This window comes from Zeugodacus cucurbitae, chromosome 3 (assembly GCF_028554725.1).
Source record: "Zeugodacus cucurbitae isolate PBARC_wt_2022May chromosome 3, idZeuCucr1.2, whole genome shotgun sequence".
NCBI classification, from domain to species: domain Eukaryota; kingdom Metazoa; phylum Arthropoda; class Insecta; order Diptera; family Tephritidae; genus Zeugodacus; species Zeugodacus cucurbitae.
In genome coordinates this window covers 648,056-671,934 of record NC_071668.1, presented here as the reverse complement: position 1 = coordinate 671,934, position 23,879 = coordinate 648,056, and the positions used below count along the sequence as shown (strand labels likewise).

At 37.4% G+C, this 23,879-nt stretch overlaps 1 protein-coding gene across 3 annotated transcripts in view; it reads right to left on the bottom strand.

The window, feature by feature from the left end:
* Positions 1-2,795: 2,795 nt before the first annotated feature.
* Positions 2,796-23,879, bottom strand: part of LOC105209667 (protein nubbin) — a 37,985-nt gene continuing 16,901 nt past the window's right edge. For 2 of the 3 annotated variants that reach the window (XM_011180201.3, XM_011180202.3), the window contains exons 3-5: positions 9,673-9,717; positions 4,518-5,778; positions 2,796-4,342 (exon numbers count right to left, since the gene is read on the bottom strand). In XM_011180201.3, the coding sequence (XP_011178503.1) occupies positions 4,045-4,342; positions 4,518-5,778; positions 9,673-9,717 (1,604 nt within the window). In that variant the 3' untranslated portion in view covers positions 2,796-4,044. Of the gene's footprint in view, positions 4,343-4,517; positions 5,779-9,672; positions 9,718-12,262; positions 14,484-23,879 lie in introns of those variants that run through there. The other variant, XM_011180203.3, reaches the window with a different exon arrangement.

Here is a 23,879-nt window from a genome sequence, read left to right as displayed (position 1 = left end):
CATACATGGCCACATTTCATGTTAATGCAATTGAAATGCCTTTCGTTACAAATTCAATATTGTGTGCTCGAATAATCGATTTGCAATTATGCGGTTTTTGTATCAACCCCTACTGCACCTCAGCCAGTGACACAGAGAAGTATGGAGAGAGTTCAAAAGTCATTGCTCATTTTCCATAACGTGGGAATTCTTAATGAAGTAAATTGTTTCTGTTGAAATTCAAGGCTGTTTAGAAGCATACACACAGGCGCTGAAGCTGAAACGCGAACTGGGTTGCTCTGGAGTTGTTATACATATACCCCTTTGTATATAATTTCTAGAGTGGATTTGGCAAGACAACTGCTCGATAGAAGAATAAATTCATATCAAATTCAGAAGTCCAAGAGTCTATCTTATAAAGAACTCTGTCTGTCCTATTTCGAGAATCTCCGAAAGTCATTACTATGCATGCATAGCATGGAGAGTGAGTTCAGTGGAAGTATTGGAGGGGTTTGGATAAAGTCAAAATATTTCTCGATATCAATAGGTCATCGGAAGATCTCATTGCAGGTCTGCAGTCTTTCGATGCCATTTAAACAAAGTAAGGGGAGCGATCCCTTATATTTTTTATGCTCTAATTGAGTTATTATAGAATATAAGTATTGCAGTGTAGTGACACACCCATTCAGACTCGCCCATTTCCGTATGTCTTATTGGCCAAGATATCAGATATGTATGGGAGGTGCAAGTGCACCCACAAAATTGAATATCAATTCAAGCCGAATGCAATCAACAACGGTGCAGATCCACCGGTATTTACTGGGTTAGAACTGATCTCTTCGCCTGGCTAAATACGCGAATGAGCAGCCAAGAGCGAAGAACAGCCGCAGACGCTCCTGACACATGCGCACACAATCGAACTGTGTAGTCTTGGCGAATGTATTTATGCTTAAAGCGCGCTTTGTTACCGTTGATATAATGAAAGCATAAATGAATGAATGAATGAAAGCGCGGAACGGTGATAATTTCATGAGCAAAGCAAGTGGACGCTCCGCGCTGCATGCAATGCATATTCATGCAAATGTATGTACATACCCACATACATATATGCATACGTAAATATGTGCATGCACATCCCCATACTGGTAACAGCACGTAAACGTAAGTATATACGTACTTTAAGTTAGATTTTAATAGCGTATGCGCCAATTCGTAGCCGCTCATAAATGATGGTTTCGCATTCGTTTCCATGAATTATTCACCTCAAGCGGGGATGAGGGACGGCGTCGGGGGGCAGGAAAAGCGCAGTCGGAAAAGCTACGCTGGCATCGCATCGCCGCCCGCAGAGCCGCTGTGTGCGTTTAATTAGCGCCATCATCTTGGCTGTCGTTCGTTTCGTTTGATGGCAGCGACTGGGAGCCGAGCGATAAGCGACTCGCAATCACAAATGAGTGCATCTGAGCGGCAATTCCGATGCACAGGTTGGCTAAAAAATTTCTCATAAAACTTCGGCAAACTGCCACTACTGCTGCACTGCTGAGTGCCTAAACGCCGATATCCATACAAACAAACATATATGTATATAGTATAGAGTAGTTGTGCATGTGTGGGTGTGTATGGAAATGCACATAACCAAATGCCATGAAGTGCGGTCGTAAAGTAAACGAGCACACCCACCAACCGCTCACCGAACCTGCCATATTTATACCCAGCACACACCTCGTCGATTCGGAGCATTTGTTATTATCATCATCATAATTTTGACAACAACAACACACACATACACACTTGTGCGCCAGCAGTGGCAACAAATTCAGTGGCAAATCGTTAAAATTGCTATTTGATGGCGGGAAGAACCAAACGAGACAAAGCAAAACTTTATAACCACATGGAATCTCACAGCTCACAGCATGTACATGTGTGTTTGTGTGTGTGCGCTCATTTATTATACTGTCAAAGTGCATGCAAAAATGGGCATGAACTCAAGAGTTGTTGTTGAGTTGTTACATACATTCATCACCATTACGCGAATATATATAATATGTAAGTATATGCACAGTTAAAGTAAAAAGTTGTATGCAAATTTTTTTTTTCGACTGCATAACGGCATATATATGTATATATAATTGTATATATACATATGTATGTGTGCGTGTGATTGCATCAATTGTAGGCAAAAGGCGCGATTATTATCGCTCAAGATTCACTACTATTAAACGGCGGTATGGGAAGGCTACTGTTACACTGAGCTCATCAGGCGGAAGCTTTGTGTAATTAAAGACGCTTCTTGCTCGCGAACGCACACATGCACACACGCCAACCGTCAACTCGCGCCAACGTGCAGCACTTGTTTGTATGCAAAGTAGGGGCGAATTTATGCATGTCCATATCTTATGACAGAATGGATGATGAAAATGGAATCATTGCGTGCCACGAACAAATTCAGATTTCCCGCATTATGAGTATGATAAGTGAGTAAGGAAGTATAATATTTGCGTGTTTCGGCGCTGAATTTCCAAACGAAGAATCGTTCTTGGAACTTTGACTGCCTGCGCTTCTTGCAATAATGAATGCTCACAAATACACACACTCAAATACGTCTATTCAAGTGTACACATGCATGCATATTTGTATTTACATATATTCACTATTACCGTAAAGCATATGTGTAAAATATATGTGTATGTTTCTTAACATTAACCACCACTTGCGCCACTTGTCTTTATTGCACCATATTATTGTTACATACATTTTTATTTTCATGCCTTATCTTGGAATATTTTTACAATTCACTAATCCACACACGAACTGAACTAGCAATACTTTCTGCGCTTGGACGAAATTATCTGCATAAAGTAGATGCTAGAAGCTAGAAGCTTCCGCATGTGTACAAAGTTTGTTGGGACTAAAGGTTTTAAACAAATATAGCATCAGTATTTTTTAATATTCAGCATTTCATAGATGTCATCGTCATTTAGTTGCAATTTGGAAAAACAGACGACTTTTATATGCATACCACTAGATTGAAATATGTAACGTATGTATGTAGTGCTCTGAGAGCGTAGTTTTCCTTAAGTTGGTAATATGGAAAACTCCTCGAATTGTACAAATTTCTGTAAAATTCTCATAATTTTGATTAAAAAAAACACGCTAACACCGCAGAAGTGCTGTTGCAACAACATTCGTTTGTAGCACTCGCCAATTCAACACAATAAAATGACTTCAATCTAACCCAAATTTGAGCATAAATATACATATGTATATATTTTCCAAACGTAAAAATAAAAACTCGCAGATTTTTTTTGTTTTTTTTTTTTTTACATAATTTTATTTTACTGCAATAAATTATCTCCGTGGAATTTTTACAGGAATTTTCATTTTGAAGATTTTAATAAACCTCTACTTATATTATCACAGTATTAAAACAAATAAATATAATCTAAATGCTACTCACTTACACTATACTAAAGTACTTACTTACATATATATTGTGCATGAATGAGATGATGCACTCATATACTTCTTGAACTTATCTTGACTTGGTTGATATTCAATTAAATTACGATTTAATACACTTAATAATTTGCTTTTAATAAGTTGATTTGTGGGTGTGTGTCTGTGTTTTTGTGATAAACCCTTTGCAAAATACCCCTGGTTATTCCGCTATTCTTTATAATACTATTTACCTAGCTAACAAAAATTCACCAGAAACATTGAGATTTACAATTAAACGCTCCCGTTAGTAGAACGCACAGTGAACTTATTTCAAAATAACGTTGCACACACACAAAATACTTTAGTTATCATTTAGTTATAAAACATATTAAGCTTTTACCATAAAATATCCCTACTGCCTATATACACTTACGATATATTCTGTTATTCTGTTTTGTTTACAAATGAACCCTTTCGTTAACACCGTTACACAATTCAAGTCAACTTAGATATTCGTATACATATCTATATATATATAGACGACAACACTATTCATAGGTTCTTCTATGGGAAAACACTTGCAGGTTTAGTCATAGTCTTACTTCTGGTTTAGATTTGCAGTCAAAAGCTTCACTGCATCATCATGTAGGGCGACTCACTGCCATGTTCCCCGGTCGGGCTGTCCATGGACGGGTTGATGCGCTTCTCCTTCTGCCGTCGGTTGCAGAACCAAACGCGCACCACCTCCTTCTCCATACACAGGCGGTCGGCCAATTGGCTGATCTCCTCGCTTGTGGGTTTCTGATTCATCATGAAGGCTTTTTCAAGTGCCCCCCGTATCGATGTTTCGATTGAGGTGCGCTTCTTCCGGCGACGACCCATAACCTCGGGTGTGCTCACAGTTTGTAATGCAGCTGGATCGAAAACGCTGTGAATGAAAGCGAAAAGGAAAATTCCAATAAGCGAACCGTTCGGCGAACAAGTATAATGCTGATATTTATGTAAAATATATAAGTCTAGTTTTCTCTGCTTAAAGACTAGCTCGCGAGCTTATATTTCAAAATATAATATATAGTATTATAATTTGATGTGAAGACACTTACCCTCCAGTCGCCTGTATCGTCCGATCGGCGTCTTCCAACCATTTCTGCAGCAACGGTTTCAGCTTGCACATATTCTTAAAACTCAAATTCAAGGCTTCAAAGCGCGAAATCGTCGTCTGTGAAAAGTCATTGCCGTAGAGTTTGCCCATAGCCAGGCCGACATCGCCTTGCGTGAAGCCCAACTTGATGCGGCGTTGCTTAAATGTTTTCGCGAACTGTTCGAGCTCCTCGAGATCTGTGGTTTCCTCTGGCGACGGTTCTCCAGCCAAGCGCTGGGCGGCTCCGGCATGTTTTAGCATTTGAGGTGTTTGCGGAGCGCCGCTGATTGCATTCGGCGTCAGAATCCCGCTCACTTTGAGACTAGTGCCCGGATTGGGCGGCGTTATTTGACTATGCGAATTTATATTGAAGTTCGTTTGTAGCGGCAGTGGAGATGAGGCGGGACTTTGTATGGGCGTATGCGCCGGCGTTGATGTATGCAAATGACATGGTTTTGGAGTTTCTTCTCGTTGTTGCTGTTGCTGTTGGTTGTGGTGGTGGTGATGGGATTGTTTCTGCAGCTCTTGCTGCTTCTGAAGAGACTGCAATTGCTGGGTTGCTTGAGTGAGCGCCTGTACACGGCTATGGAATAGGAACTGTGCGGCAGCTACTTGAGTGGCCATGCTTGGGTCGTCCGGCGAGATGCCCAATGATCCACTGCGCAAAATCTCTATATAGCTTTGGAATTGTTGATGCAATGCGGTTTGTTGTTGTTGTAGCGCTTGCTGAAACTGCGTAAAGTCTTGCGGTGAGATCGAAGTGCTGAGAGCGTGGGAGAATAATGGACTGCCCAGGCCGAGACCTGCGCTCGCCGCCACAGCGAGTTGCGCCTGTTGCGAGGATATATTTGACATGGGATATGTGTTGTTGGTAAAGGTTGTCGCACTTTCGCAAACGGACGTTGTAGGTGAAGAGCGACCAGCGCGCAGCGATTTCAAAGACGGAGACGGCGATTGCAGACTCTGACGCGAACTCTCACTGGTCAAGTTAAGCGCACCGGACTCTGTGTCCCGCATAGGTTCAATATCTTTTGTCGTAGTTAATTTACAGTCCAACGCGTTCTCACCTCGGTTCAGTACGTCCAACAAGTGAGACTTTAGTGCTGGCAGCTGATGTTGTTGGTGTTCGTCCTGTGGCGTAGCGAATATTGGCGGACTCTGTGGCGATAAGCAGCGATCACTGGAATTCCCCGCTACCGAATTATTGTCTCCACAATCGGATGCTGAAGAGTTAAAATGAACAAGAGGGGTGGGGGTTAATTTTATGCCTTAACGGTGACTATTTAAGAAATATAAATGCAAATTAAAAGTAAAATGAAAATAGAAATGAAAACGAAAATGTAAATTTGAGGGCAAATACTCGGAAAACCTTTCAGTTCGCACGTGCCCCTTTGATGTGAACTCAATCGATGTGTTTACTTATGCGGAGCACATAAACTCCTTTCAGACTTTGGTTACTTTGTAAATGACCATTTTGTGTTAGTTTAACGCTTCATAAAAATTCAACTTAACTATGCAAAGTTCTCCACAAAGCATATGTGACCACGCAGGGGTGTGTGTGTTGCTGTATCCCTGCGCAGAGACGGAACCCACACATGGGACAAGTGGTTGAAACGTCAATGCTTACACCTTTTGCATAATTTTAGCATAAGCAAACACAATTTCCCTATGCGAAATGCCGGGGAAAGCGCAAAGAAAACTACACACTATGTTTTTTCCATCCATTTTCATTTTTTAAATGTGGTCAATTTCATAGTCCGCTGAATTCAGTGAACCTTCACTCCCCTGCCCGGTGCGGCGGCATAAATAAGTGAAAATCTTTCACAAATACCAACCCACGTTCTGGCGGCGATGTCGCAATCGACAGTTGGTTTGTGAACAACTCTCGCCTTCGTGCGAGGGGAGTGGGAACGAGTGTGGCAATACTGAAGCCGTAATGCTGCTGTGTTGTGTTTTCTTTTCATTTCGCCATTCAAATGTATGAGTTTTTGAATTTTAAGCAACTGCAGCAGCAAACCCATGAATTGTGTAGATTTGACAGCCATATCAAGAAAAAACAATAAAAATAAATAAAATTCCACGCCGACATATAAGTTTACTGCGAACAAAAGCTCACAAGTGTGCAAATTATTCAATTCCACTATTTGTAACCGGGGGTTTAAAATAAAAATTACGGTATTTAATACGAATAAAGCAACAGGGGATTGATTTCTAGGTAGTTTATATGCCATAACTTGATAGTGGAACCCTGTAATTTCCTTTACCTCTAGCAAAAGTGTAACAATTTCTGATCGGCTGTGGATACCGAGAAAATATCTTCAGGTACAAGCTACTAACTTCTGACTTAACTTTTTAAATTATTACTAACAACATATTCATATAATCTGATATCAACTGAACGACTCCGAAATATTTGAATAGAATTTGAATAGTAAACGTTTGCATGCAAGCTCTTGCACTAAACATTCATTTATCATGCGCCAGTAAAGTCTTTTTCAGATTTGATGACTTACTTCACCGAACGGACTGACTGTGGTCGTAATGCCTTACCCATATGTTGCTGACCATTTGGAAAATTCTCAATTTTTACATACTGCTATAAATAAGTGTACGTGTAATATTTGGTATTCAGATGATGTGCTGACTTCCCATGCACAGAGATGAAGCAGTGGCGTCACTTGCCTCATGTGATTTCATACACAAGGGGGGATGACAGCTCGCTCTCAAAACACGATTCTAATTAGAGACTTTATAGAAAGCTGTGTGTGTTTAGTTGACTTGTGTTATATTATAGAAGAAGATTCAAATACACATAACCCACTCAGTTGTGGATTTCGGCATACGCCACTGTCCTTGCGCACAGATTGGTCAGTAGCATGTGGCCCGAGTTTGCATGCAGTCCCAATAAGAGCGCCTGCACTCGTAAAGGCATCCGAAAAAATATGTAAATTCGATCACATAGCAGCAAATATTGCCAAATCTCTGCATGTGGGGCCGAGCGAAAAACGGTACGCCAAACGTAACTGTAGTGTGCCAACACACAGACACACTTCTGCATTTTCCATATGAATTTCTGACGAAAGCACACATTTACATTCTCGTGTTCAATATGTGATTTCATAAAAAGTCCAAATTGAGTGGCGGAAAGGATACCTCGAAACCTCGAAGAAATCTCACACTCGCACCGCAGAACCCCAAATGCAACCAAGTGTGAATTGCAAATTCTTGACCCCACATACATCGAATCGGGTTATGAATAATAATGAACCAGTTGAATATTAAATTTACATACTCCAATTTTTAGCAGTTATTCTGAATAATACGCACTCTTATGAATGCATACATACATATGTACATAAATATGAAAATATAAATTTAAAGTGTCCTTAACTGGACTTTGCCAAACGAAATATCAGATTGAATGGAGTTGCTAAACACACGCGTATAAAGGTTTGAGCAGCTCACTCACATACATGCATCACATATATGCATGGCAGATAGGATTCGTTGTAGTAGATTTTAAGGCTGTTAAATTATACGATTAGGAACCCTTGACGATAGATTACATAAAATCAAAATATAAGTCTCTTTTAAAGTAGTGAAATCCCAAAATGCGTTATGAGGTTGGCACCTTAGAATAGGATTCTGCTACGATCGAGACTGGCTTTGACCACGATCGAGACTCCACTCCAATCTACTTGTTCGTTCTCTATTCTAACACCACCAGGCGGCATAGCATGGCGGATAGCAAACAAATATTTCAAACCCACTTTAAAGAGACGTAACAGTCCGACGGCAGTTTCTCAGTTGAAATTCAATGGAACAACAGCAGCAATATCGTTGCTCAATGGTATGATTATTTCTGTGTTGTCCTAATAATTGAACTGTCAAATATGTATTGCCAAATAGTCTGTTATCGAGATCATCCTTTGATCTTCACAAGTCTATATGAGCCGTCTTAAAGTCAAATTAAGTAGAGACAGATTTCATTTTCTTGTTATTTGAAGGAGTGTAAAATCGAAAGTGCGAAAGACGCGTGGCGTTATGACAAAAATACTAACGACGGAAGGGTCGAGCCAATATTCCCTACCCCTACCACTTCATAAGCCTCATATATATATGTACCTCTATATACAATATTTACTAACTTAAATGTTTGTTTGCAATGCTTGTGTGTGTGTGTTGGTGTTGCATTCGCGTGCGCTGTTGTAGGTACTCCAGGCAAGGGTTGTGAGGTTGGCCTCAGATCCTCAAGTAGGTGTGTGTTCACATCTGCGTGTGCCGCTCACACAAAAGTATCTAATAGTGCTATAAAATATAAAATAAATACAAACGCTCCACCATTCACCATTCGCCGTTGAAAACAATACATGCGAGAGCTACAAAAATTGATTCATTTCGATTTCATTTGAGCCCTCAAAAAGTGCTTCCAACGACGAATATTTATTGCGGCGGCGAGTGTATATGAAAGCAGATGTTTTACAACGGCAACAGCAACAGAAGGTCTGTTTAGCATTTTCATATGGTGCAGAATTGAACAGACAAATCGTAAATTTATCACACATCAGCAGCCGGGCGATGAGCTGACGAAGAACACGAGAGGGGCACAAGCGGCACAAAATTTGTCTTATGCACCCAAAAGGGCATCTCACAGGGTATACCTGCATGCACACACAAACAAACATATGTGTTCTGGGGCGATTTGATAAGATTCTCGTATCACTATAACATTTAATGCTAATAAGATTGGCTGCCTACAACAGTTTTCTTACCGCCTTGAACCATTTAATTGTCATCTAATTATGAGACGAAAAAGAAAATTGAGACTTAAGTCGAGCTTAAAGAGAAATCAAGTGGCATTCTACACATTATAACGGATTGATTATGTTTCGCATAAAAATTATCTGAATTCACCGCTCAGTTCTTTTTTTATTACACAAATTCTCAATTTTTCTAACTTTAAAGGGGCATATTTATTATTACCTAGATATACATTAACTAGAATTTTTATTTAAAAATTTAAAGAGTTGAAATTTTTGTAGATGCAAGCCTAACAACAATTCCAATTTCTAATTCAGTTAAATATATAAATAACTGAGTGTATAAGAGGAACTTACCAGCATATTGCAGTGGCGATGGCGATCGAGCCAATCGGCTGATATCTGTAAAGCAAAAAAAAAAACAGTTACACATTAATAATTTAATATTAATTCAAAATTCTTAATAATTCGTTGAATTGAAAACTATAAATAATTAATTTATTATGTAATTTATATGTTAATTTATGACTTTTGTTGTTATCTTGAAGTCACTGATAATTTGTCGTTGCAACAAGAATTGCATAACATCCAAGATAGCACCAATATACTTAGAAAACATAAAACCTTGGTTTTGAAGCAAAATGGTGAGTTGAAAACAAAACCAAATCACGTTACACGAAAATACATGTGTGTCTGTGGCTCTTTTCCAAAGCAGTTCTGGCCATTTTAGGGTTCGTCCGAAGATTCGCTGTGATTCATCCATGAACCCATTTAAATATGCAGCTATGTAAATGTCTATGGAAGTTTTCAATTTTACGAGCTTTTGGAGTGCGCTTCAATTACCGTTAAAAATATTAATGCTTAGCCTTCAAAATAGAAAGGACTAACATTGTTGTACCTTTATGGCTGAATAAATGTTCCTCAAAATATTCACACATGCATGCATTATACATACACAACAAGGTGCAATACTAAGGACTACATTCATATGTACATATGTGTGTTTACTCGAACACTAAAGCTGTGTGTTTTCAATGATACGATTGAATTTTGTGCAACAGCAATGATATTGACTGCAAATGTTCCGTTGAGTATAGGGAATGGAAAGCGAATAGGAGACAAGCCAAAATCCGTCGGCCTTACACGATCACAATACATATTCATAAATGTACATATGTATTATATATACGTAATTTTGTACTAAATAAAATAAGCAACGGAAGTTAAAACAAACCATTCATTCATACATTTCAATATAGTAATATGAAATTGTTTAAAAAAATATTTTTTTTATAAACAAAGTCAATTTGCTGCTGCCCTTTGTCATCGATAATGCATTGCTTCGCAGCTGTCTAAATGTTATTTATAACATTTATCTGCGATACAAACTTCAAATTAAAATAGCGCGCTGACATATTATGCGTAATCAATTTAAAAATAATAGTAATAAAATATTTATGTAGCGACATATCTAATGCCGACAATCTAATGGCAAATCAATATGTGTATGTAGTTGTCAAAATTTCTACAATAGATACTACAATGAACTAAAATAAATAATCAGAGTTAGTTAAACAAATCACCGGTTGCATCGATTATGAATGACTAGATCACAAACTAAATGAAGAATTGCCTCGCATACCAACACTCGTACAATAATGGAGCGAGTATGTTAGTTAACGAAAGTTCAATAAATATGTATACACACATATATATGTGTGACCATACGAGTAAATGAAAATAAAGTCAATGGCAAAATGCTCGATAAGAACTCGAGATTTCTATTAAAGTGCTCAGCGCTTATTAATAAAAATGATTAGCACAATGTGCGAACTTAAAAGAAAGCAGTGATGGTGGGCACCGGGGGTAATGGAGCGCGCTAGTGTATGTATGTGTGTGTATTGGTGAAGGTTGGAAAAAGAGATCAGAGTGCGTGTGTTTCGACTACGACGATCGCCGTAAATGACAAAGTGACTAACCGTTAGAGTCTTACGGAAATTGCGCAAAAGTATCAACTCTCTGCTCCCAACACCAACACCGAACAGTGTTCCGCTGCTCAAATTTTATTTGACGATTGTCAGATTTATTGCGGCAGCAGTTATTATTAATAGCAGCTTAAAATGAGCACCTACCACATGTAACGGAATACAATTGTCAGTTGTTCTGATTAATTGGCATGTAACCTGACAAAATGCGTCTAACTGTTTTAATATTGGCGATAAGCTTTAAAAGTGATTTGCTGAAATATACACGTACCTATATGTATGTATATATATGTATATATTTATATACTTAAATTTAAGTATTACAGTTTTTGCTGTGTACGTATGTATGCTCATGGTGGAATTACAGAGTACTGACAAGTCTTCAACTTGGTCATTATAATGTACATATATTAAATTTAAAGCACCGGGCGCGGAGTACATAGCTCCCAACCATTCGATCAAGTTTATCAATAAATTTCCTATTTTTTACTCTAGTAAGGATTGTATACTTGTTTCTAATTTCAAAGAATCGTTGCCTTTATTAATTAATATAAAAATATATAAGCCAATAAATTTTTAGGTCTCAAAAATCAAAATACCATAACCATATCTTCAAACCTCATTCTGCTAGACCACTTGAAACAGTTTCTATACTATAAATCCTTAATTTCTATTCTATATCATTTAATCTCTATTCATTCTACTTAATTTTCAAATCTTCGTAATTATTTGACTATAGCACAAAACATGTGATTTACTTATGATTTCGGAAATTTAACTATGAGAACTCGACTAACTAACTGAATGAACTATGTACAAATAAATATGTTTGACAACACTTAATTTAAACGAATTCATGCAACAACTTCACTTCAAAACAACACACTTCCATTTATAAATATAAATTTAAAGAACTCGTTATGCTCACACAATATACTCGCACTCGTATTTATTGTACTTACATCTGTTTTGCATGATGTGCCCACTTGTGGGTGTTTTCAACAAATCATGCTTCAACGAATTGTTATTGTCTTTAGGTCCTGTGCTCCAACGTAACTCCGACATAACCATTTTCACGAATTATACACCGACAAATTTTGCTTTTCCGATTAATTATTTCGTCTTTAAAGTAACTCAATATATTCTACGCCACTTTATTGTTTATAACAAATAGAATAACCGAGGGAAAATTAAAAGTTTTTGTTTGCTTTTCAATGCACACGTACTCTACTATTTTTATATTACTTTACTATATTCTTTCATTTCTGTACTCGTAGTTGTTTTCTGTTCTAATGGCTGAGCGCTTACTCGGTGAGCGTGACCTGGCGCGTGTGTGTTTCGCAGAAAACTAAAATGCCGATAAGAAGATTTCCCACAAAACACCTCGATGCTCGATGTTCGATGCGCGCTGGTCGTTGCCGCTGGCTAAGGTTTTCAATAATGTTTACTAATGATTATGAATCGCTGTTGTTGTTGTTGTTATCGGGTATGTGGACGGTAATGTCGCTGAAGATTTCACGCGCTTGCAGTGTAATCAGTTGTTGTTTTGTCTCGTAGACGGATATGTTGGATCACTTTATCGCCTTTGAACAGTTAACAGTTAAGCTGCGAATTACTTGAGACACACGCTCACACATCTACTAAGCCGAACAAACGCTTACACATTTGCGGAACTTGATGGAAGTACTCGTAATACAAGTGCAGGCGTACGTAGTTCGGAGTTCGTCTACTTGCACTTAATATTTCAGCTTTCATTTACTGTTGTTTGAGTTTGTTAGGCTGTCAACTGCAATTTCGATATTCAAATTATTTGGGAGTCAAGTTAACTGTTCGAAGGTCCGATGCTTAGCGAGACTGAATTGCAACTGTTTTGGCCGGTCTTCTTTGTGGTTGCCGTGAACTTAGTTTATTGCCTCCTCAAGAAGTGTGTCCACATATGCAGCATATGTATTCTTATATGGCGATACAAGTCGGTTGGTGTGTGTGTGTGCGGTCGCATTTGCATTTTCTTACTTGATTAAACACTTTCCGAGTTTGAGTTGGGAAATTCTCATTTCTACCACCAACTCTGCACACGTTTCTATATGATTTCACTCTTTCTGCTTGCTTTCTTTGGCGAATTTTATCTTTCTTTCGAGTTTTCGCACTCTAGGGGAAACATGGATGTGCGATACTTGAAGTGCGAAGTGCCGTTTCAGGGATGAAGTCCACAAACAATCGAATTCTACTCACAACCGGCGAATGTGAATGCGAATGGCTCTGCGTTGCTATAGAATCCGTGAGGCAAAACGCGTTTAACTTGTTTAGCGACGAAACCCCAACTGACATCGTCACTTTTGAAATGCTCCACATCCGAGAATGAATGAGTGCGAATCATTGCGGATCCGAACGCACACACACACTCGCATATACCAGTAAGCTCAGCACTCAAAGAGAAATAAGCAAGCAACGAGTGTGGAAAATATGTAAGTAAGAAAGAAAGAAACTTTAAAGTTCCGTTTTTCATGATTACAACACCTATGACATTCTTCAAATAGATTCTTCCAATTACACCTTCAAGTTTCGCATATTTTATATTCTAATCAAATAGGAAACGTGCTCTTAGCCACATCCCCCATGTGAATCAAATGCATTCCACACACTCTCCAGCGCACAGTTGAGCGCAATGCACAGCTCTCTCAGCAAGTGAGTGGTGGCAATGTGTGAGTGTGTTGGTTTTGGTCGGTTAGTGAGTGAGTCGGTGCTGTGCTGCACTCGCATCTCGAACGGTTGGTCGAGAGAGTCACCGCTCTCGGAATAAAAGTTATGAAGGCAAATCGTGGTGTTTGGGTGACGTCTGTCTGTTTGTACGGCAGCTTCTGCACATGTGCATGCGTATGTGTGTGTTTGTGTGGCAAATGAGATTGTAAAGCACGCGCCAACAACATTTTATACATTTTAAAATTTTACTATACCCATTGGATTGTGCGGCTACCGTCACTAACTGACTGACACAGTGGGTGTGGCTTAAAATTTAAATTTAGTGATTTTATTTGCTGAGGCTGTTGTGCGCAGCGGAATAAGCAGAGAACAAAGAAGCACAAGCGGAGCTCGCCAACGCCATTCGCCATAAGCGCTTGCACTTGAATGTCGGCTGCGTTGTTGGAGCGTTTGTGCGATGGGGATTGTTGATGTCAACTGCTGCTGCTGCTGCCTCTGCTTTTGCTTTTGCTGCTGCTGCTGTGGATGGCTGGCTGTTGGCTGTTGGCTGGTTGGGGGGCTGTTGGTGGTTAGGGTGGCGAAAGTACTATTGGAGCTAAATTTAATATTTACATGCACATGCCTATTTGAATGTACAAACATACACACACACACACATGTGGGGATATAACCATGTATTTACCTACGAGCACAAATCCGTATGTATGAATGTACATTTTGCATTATGAAAACTGTCTTTAATATTACATAGGTGCTTATATTGTTGGACACATCATACTGTACACACACACACATACATACATACAGATGCTTGTAATTTTATAGATCTGGATATATACGAGCACATTGTTATCAGCATATAAATATGTTCAAACAGTATTCATGTATATATGCATTTATACATAAATGCGGACCTCTACACTCATGATATTCCATTTAAGTTTATAATGCTGTATATATGGACATGCAAGCATGTACATACCCTCCTAAGCCCCCATTTGCTATGGAGTAGGTTTTTCATTGGTCGGCATATTAAATTTTTGAGTTCCCTGCGCTGTGCAAACCAACTTGACATTATTATTTATTGAGAATTCCCAGTTTTATGAATTTCTGATTGTCATAATCCCATTTTACATGTGTTTGAACGTAAGTGCATATATTTACAATGTAATTTATTGAATATATACTAGAACAAAATTATTATATTCCGATTGTAGGCTCTTAGTATTGTTCTATGAAAATTTATATTAAGTTATGGTCGAGTTATCACATGATTATAACAAATTTTTATTTGCAATATACAATTAAAATTCAGAATTTAATTCAAACTAGAAATAAGTCAGTAGCAATATACTTATTAATTTTTTTTCTAGTTTACGAATTCTTCAAGTGCGAAATATCTAAAGTTGGATGTTTCATCGAAAAGGTGTGATGTTTTTTTTATTTTTGGCCTATGTATTAATTGAAATATCGTTGATATCAAACAAGAAAATGATCATATAGCAATTATATCATAATTTATATTATATCTTTATCAATCATTAATTACGCTTACAAACAAATTCGCAATAATTATGTATTTGGGGATATAAAATAAGGATGATGTATTTTGGAGCGTCATAATTTCTCCAATATGTTCATTATACTCTATAGACCACCACTGTACATTAAATCTAGTTCAAATTTTTTCTAAATTTTCGCTTTTTCAGGCATATTTAACGATTATTATTTTATATTAAATATTGTCTCTATGTTTATAAAAAATATGCATTCTGACTTGTGATTTTTAAATCAAATATAGACTTACGCTTATGAATATGTAGGTAGATAAATGTATGTATGTATGCTGGTTTCGATGTGTAGGCCGCAAAACGCAAATGTAATTAACGTGTTTGTTTCGGTGAGCAATAAAAATGGCCTTGAACCGAACAATTTTTTGTCCGCAAAGAAACTCTAATTTTTATTCAAATGGACCCACCGGACTTCAAACGAATTGTCATAAAGCGCATAAAGAAGCGTTGTTTTTTTCCTCATTGAAACATCAAATAGTCAAATGGTAAAAAAACAAACGCTAGAAAGTCACTTTTTATTATATTCACCTTTTTTGATTTGCTTAACTTGTAAATTTAAACAGAACAACAACAGCAGCAGCAGGAGCAGCGTTGGCTTGAACTATGAAACAATCGTAAAAATTTTCGGAAACCATAAAAACTGGCATTCAAAGGCAGGTAAATTCTGGTCAACCGCGACAGGGATCCTTCGCATTTAAACTGCAATGCCATGCATCATACGAGTACATACATATCTACATATAGCTGTACTTGTACTAAAAATGCTGGTGCATTCAATAAGATGCAAGCGATCTGTTGGAGCGTTTTATGGTTTCATTCTCGCTTTGCCGATGAGTTCTGAGTGAAGGATATAAAATGTAGTGTTGAATGGATTGCTTATAAAAAGAGTTTTCCGGTAAATTTCCAACAAGCTAATGTGTGTATTTGTAAAACGACGCAAAACTGTACAAAACCCGTTTGCAGCGAACGGGGAGACGTTTTAAAGTAGTATTGATAGCAGATAATTATCAGTGCAATAAAATCTGACTCGTGATTCTACACATAATTCGCTCGAATTCTACCCGATTTAATATATCTACACATATTTGTATGTATGCATGTATGTATATATGCAAAATATTTAAATGCCACTCAACCTAAAACAATATTGCAATTATTTCTGTGAGACTATAATCTATTTGTTGTCTATGCAAATAAAATGCAGATTTTGCATTTCTTAAGGCGGCATGAATTTTGGAGGATCATTGTGCCGATCGATAAAATTTGCGACATAAATTTGAAAGATTTATTTTTTATCTTCGTCTTTTGCAGATAGGAGGCAAAAAATTTAGAGAAATCGTGAGAAAGTACGTTAAAAATTATATTACTGCACTATCGGTAGATTTTCCTCCTTAAAGGGACACAAAGCCATTAAGTGAATAAAAAACGGTAAATGCAATCTATGCATTTTTCCATCCACAGATACACATATGTATGCGCATATCTAGCGCTAGGCCAAATGCAGCAGGACAAATGCATAAATCTACCCTCAGATTGTGTAACGACTGCACAATGAACTGGAACTGTAAAATACTCGTAGCGCTGCTTGTGCGAACAAGCCTAACAAAAAAACGCTTACAAAAAAGAAATAAAACGAAAACACACACAAAAATAAGAAAAACGCCAGAACAAATTTCAGAGAAAATTGCAATAAAAAGCAAATCAATGTAAACGTCGGCTGCCAGCGGACGGAAAATCGTTCATAAAAAATAAGCAAGGAAAAATGTAGTTTCTTAAGAAATCTTAACACCAATATGATGAGCTCGACGGCTCGTTCGTTCGTTCCGCTGCGCGCTACCTGAGTTAGCAGAACCGTTAAAAAATGCTTCTGCATGCAAGTTCCCTACTCGATTCCGACTTACCTTATTGAGTGTACGAAACGAGCACAAGCATACAAACACACACACAGCACACAACAGTCACACTAATAAGGAAAATGTGAAAAAAATGCAAAAATTGTGAAAAGTAAAAAAGTGAAAAACTCAAGTTTGTTACACAGAAATAGGGGTAGCTTTCGGGAATAACAACTCTCGCGCAGTTACAAAGTAGCGTTTATGATTCAATTTTGCGCCAAATTTCATCAAATCCAATGATATTCACTGGGTTCACAAGCATGTGCGGGCATCTACATATTCACATGCATGATATATGGGATGTCTGTAGATATGTATATATGTACATATGCGTTAGTGGGTTTGTGAATATTTCTTAGCGTTCTGCAACTTTTTGCCCGCAGCAAAAATTTGAAAATTTCTCAAGTGACTTTGCTGTGTAACGGAAATTTTTCGCAAAATATATATTTCTCTCACGGATGTAAACACAAAATTATATACAATTATTAGTAAGTAAGTAAGTCATTAATTTTAAAGAGATTTTGAATAATTCTAGAAATAATTTTCAATAATAAAGAATTTTAGTTTGCCGTCATATAAACATTATTCGGATTATAAATATGCAAAAATCAATCTTAGAGAATCTTGAATGAAATAAAAAGGTCCAAAATAAATTTTTTTTCATCTCTTTGAAAGACTGAAACCCTACAATATAAGTATGCACTATACACTATAAGTATGCGCCACTTTAGTTCCCCTTAATAGTACTTTCGTTAAACGGTTGTTTGTAGCAAATAAAATATTATTTAAATCAAAATGATCAGGATGAAGATAGAATTTAGCCATAATGTATGTATAGAATTCAATATAATAATCCAAAGTAAAAGGCCTAAATTTGGATAAGTGAGTGGCAACGCTCAACGTCCAGCGATGATTTTTCAAGAGGAAGTAAGCAGATATTTACTTTAATTTATGTTTTTTATCACTTCTTGCCCTTACAAAAGCTCACCAATAATCTAGCTATATATGTATGAACGAAGCTTCTCCAAAACACATTAGCATACTTATATATGCATGTATATTATACAGCTGAGCAAATATAATTGTGTAAGATTTTATTTTAACCAAGCATTCTCCGCAAACCACTATGCTACAAAACTCCATTTTGAAAAACAAAAATTAGGATGCAAAAATCCAACATGTCTGTGATTTTACTTCCATACCAGTACTCAGTATATAGGGCATACAAACTGTTAAAAAACAACCAATGGCTAACGTGCATTTAAAAAATAAGCAAAGGATATTCAAATTGCAGAAGGGTTGAAATTTACATAATCTACAATAAAAAAGCAGCCACGGCACGCACACATGCTCGCCTAATGCCTGTTGTTGTATTCTGCTCAAATCAAAGCGCCTCACAGACACACACTGATGCATGCCATTGCAAGCGCTGCTGCCGTTTCACTTGCCGCCAAATGCAAAACGAGCAGGCAGAGCAACCCTTTGCCTCTACTCTGCATACGCAAGAAAGCTCAAAAAGGGGTGGATTTACATATACGAGTATGCATATACATATATATGTGTACATAAAAAACATCATGCCGTTATAGGCAGCAACGCTCACTGCCGAAGGGCCAAATGCCATCAAATCAAAATCAAGCGATAAAAAACTCCAATCAAATGCATAATCGCATGCGTAAGTATTAGTGGGCGATAATGTGTGTGTATCTGCGTATTTACATATACAGATTTTTATATAATATTCTTACATGGAAGCATTAGTGAAATTCGGCATTTGAAGGTAGTAAAAAATAGTATAATGGGTTAAATTGTTACTCAAAAAGGATTTTAGTAAAATTCAAAATGTTTCTAATTTGTTTCTTTTCAATTTATAATCTTCGGACCAGTCTACATCTCTAGCCTCTGCACTTTCTCTTCATTGAATCTTTTCAAATTTTTTTGATTCGACTTAAGGTATTCATAGGAGAGAATTCAAAATTTGTCGAACTTTCTTCGGGTCCTTGCTGCCCAGCTGCTGCAGTTCTTGTGTGACGCTTTACGTAAAACTAAATTTTATCGAATAGCTGCAAAAACAATTGCGTACAACTACTTATGCATTCACTTAAAAATTATTTGTTGTTGTTGTTATTTTATGAATGTGCAACAATTGAAAAATTGCTATTAATTTGGCTGGAGAAGAATGCCAAAGACACAATGTGATTACAACAAAGCCGATGTTTGCATGGTTATGGCCAGGTGTAAATCAAAGTCACTGTACATTGGCGATACAACAACAACAGTAGCTATATATATGAACGCCATCTATTGTCAGCTCGTAAAGGCAAAGGCACCTTGCCAGCGTGGGAACGGCAGGTTTCTCAAACGACAAACTGGGAGGAACCCCTGAAAGTGTCTAATGCACACGCACCGAGACACACACACACTTATGTATGAGTGTATGCATTCGCAAGTAAAAGTGAGTGTATGCACTCCTATTTATCTTCCTCATTATTATTTTGCACTTCTATTCACGCAGCAATGATTTACTCTTCAAATTATCCTTGCCTTTGTGTCTTTCTTCGAATATCCTGCCGATGCAGAGCAGTTCACAATGCAAATGATCTGCAAAAGAAGGTTCAGGTGAACAAATGCACTTCCAGTCAGGATTTGTGAATTTGTTTCTCACATTTATTACGCAAATCGGCCGATTGCTGCTCCAATGCTCTCAATATACTCGTATTCACCTTTGAATGTAAAAATATAAAATATATAATGGAAATAGACATTTCGAGATCCATTATATTTTCCAAACTAAAATCTTTTATTGTTTCTTTAACCCAGAAGTCCCAGTTGGACTTTGAAGCCCCGTTTAACAAAGAGTCGGGCATTCTGGAAAATGCTTATATTATGGCTAAAACCGGTTGCAATTAATTATTGCCTAATAAAATCGTACACACACATTTACATACACATGTATGAGTATGCAAATGTAGTAATTAGAATCGTTCGCAAAATGCTGAGGTGTCTTCCATGGCTAGCACCTAGCACGCAGCAAACGAACGCTGAAAGTCTGCAAATATGCAAAATCTACCAAAGCCAACTTTTTATTGCCTCGACAGAGAAGTGGTGCATTTTGGCGGGGAGTATCTCTATACATTCGTATAAATAATTGCATTGCTCTGTATGTTTGCTTGTCTGTTTGTATGTATGTGTGTGTGTGTGCGCATGCTATCTCCAGTCACCGAAGCGAGATTTTTTGCGTGCTAAGTCACAATAACTTACTGCTTCTCTTTTTAACTATTTTGAGCAATAATAATAAGCTGGAGTGAAATTGGAAGAATTGCGCAGCGCTACAACGGCGGTTTCTACACACAAGTGCATAATATAATGTTGGCGCTTTCGAGGTTTTTGAACTCGCACATGAATGAATTCGTGTGAATATTAGAGCAGATAGATTTCTATATGCAAAGTACCGCTTATTACGAATGATAATCTTCGCCAAAAAATTACTGTCGATTTTCATTGTTAACAAATCTCGATATATTTACATATTTGTTTAGGAATTGAGAATATTTAGTTTTATATACAACAATATATGTACATATAAATGTAATATATGTATGTACATACATATGTAGGTATTTACTCCAAACTTCCATTTTTTAATGAATATCCGTTTGTAATCAAATAATATGAAAAAAAAAAACACATTCGCGCACGCGTATGCGAATGAAAGTGGCAGCTGCAGATTCACAGAATCCATTGCATTGAAATCAAATAATAAAATAATTTGAAAAGGGTGGCAGCGAACCACCCTTTCAACCGTGCATATCAACCCTATTTTGCATTTGATTTCACGATTCCACTGGCATCTACATACGCGAATACACACGTACATATACAAAGTGAAAGATTTGATGTCGTGTTTTTTTCAAAGGATTTCCACATAACATTGCAACCAATGAAAATCCTAAAAAATTAAATTACATTGACAGCATTTAGTGATAAATGTGAAAAATATCTATACATGTGTGTGTGTGTGTGTGTGTGTGTCTTTATAAACCTTTTGTAGGCAAATCGATAGAACATGCAGTTCGACACACAACCACACATCTTCATACATGTACATACACACAGAACATCATTCGAATACACACACATTTATAGACACATACATATACTTATACGTTTTTTAAATTCATAAAATAGTAGCCACAACTGAATGCTGGCAGTGTCAGATGATCAGCGCCTAAAAAATGTTACAAAGGCCGACAATAAGGCCGTGCAGAAAGGATTCGCCGAATAAAAAAAAAACATGAAAATAGGCAACAGACAAATCGAATAAACATCGTCATGTGCTCATATTGATTCGGGCGACGCGTGCTCCCGAGCCGCTTCCTATATCGGCGCTGCGATCGTTCCAGTATTGTAGCCCTATTAGGGCGTTATCAAGGAAGAGGGAAAGCACCACTGATCGATGAACTCGTACCATATGTCAACACGACGGAATCGCTAGGATTGCTAGTGTCGCTGCAAAGCTGCCGTGTGCTGCGCATGCGCAACTACTCATACGTTTACTTGGTTGTTATGTAACCCAATACGGCGCACGCGTTATTGTACCTCTACCACAATTCAACAATTTAAGGGTTACTTTCATTCCGCGCACATTACGCTGGTAATCACACGCACACACACACACACACACACACACAAAGGCAAAAGCGAAGTGATAAAAGGAGTAAACGTTTGATGAAACTAAAAGTGGATACTGTGATCTGCAGCGATCTGTGCACGCGCCGCACATACATACATATCTACATACTACAATACAAGTACATATGTACACCTAAGTTTGACTGAATGGATTTTAAATTTCATACTGTGGCCATTTATCTTCATTTAACGTTTGTTACAACATTCAATACACATATGTATGTGAATGTGTATGTACATATCTCTGACACATACACCACTAAAATAATCATTGTGTAGATCCAGTCGCTGTACAGTTGCCAATGTGATTATCCTCATATGTAGTCCTAGTTGGCGCGTGCTTCACACGCAAAAGGATTGTACTGTCATATTACTAACCCGTGTTTGTATAATAGTTAAAAGTGGAGCATCTGAATATGCGCCTATATACATACAAACAACTACAATCCAGATGCTATTTACTTTCATTTATGCGTTTGTTTGCATACACTTTTGTATCGGGTTTCGCAAATAAGCACTCAACAGCGTTGGAAACCCGAAAATATTAAAAGGGAAATCATTTCTGCACCTTGAATAAAGTCAATTGAAGACAGCTATATAAATATGTTTTCTGGTATAAGATAGCTTTGACTATACAGACTATACTTGCACTCCATGCTTGGAATTCAAAAATATAGAAAATACTAGCATAAGCTTATATTTTTCTTTCTGATAAAAAAGGTTTTCTATATTAAATTTTTGAGAGCAATCAAATAATAGAGAATTACTTAAATTGCAATAATCTATACTACTGTTATAAAGATGAAAGATTTGTATATTTGTGTGTAATGAATAAAATCAAAAACTACTGTGCCGATTTCAAAAATTCTTTCGCCATTCGAAAGCTACATTCATCTCGAGTAACATAGGCTATATTTATTGCTATAATCTAAACTTTTTGGAAATAGTTCCCAGGTGAGGGTATCAAAAAGACTCCGTGATGGAGAATCTTAACCTGAAACTGAAAATCGTCAAAATATTAGAAATATACGAGCTTGCTTCATAATCCGAGAGAAAGACATCGGACACCAAAAACTAGAGGTCGTAATCATGATTTAGCTCATTACAAATAAATATAATTTCATGCTCGAATTTTCTGCATTTTACTTTTTTAAATGAACCCATGCAAGAAAGGGGGAGAACATATTATACATATGTACATATGTATGGGAGCGTGTGTAAAAATTTGTAACATTTGAAATGTTTGTTTAAACCCGTGCGAAGCCGGATCGGTCTTGACCTTGAAATGACATCACGTGATCAGGTTGTTTTCAGGGTCATTGACCTGTAAACAAAAAAATCAAGTGATCTTGAAATTACCTCACGTGATCAGGGTGGCGTCATTGACCTGTAAACAAATATATCACGTGACTTTGAATTGACATCACGTGATCAGGGTGGGGTCAATGACCTGTAAACATGAATATCACGTGACCTTGGAATGTCATCACGTGATCAGGGTGGGGTCATTAACTTCACTCACAAATGTAAACAAAAATATCACGTGACCTTGGTGTACCATCACGTGATCTGGGCGGGTCCATTGACCTGTAAACAAGAATATCACGTGACCTTGGAATGTCATCACGTGATCAGGGTGGGGTCATTAACCTCACTCACAAATGTAAACAAAAATATCACGTGACCTTGGTGTACCATCACGTGATCAGGGTGGGGTCATTGAC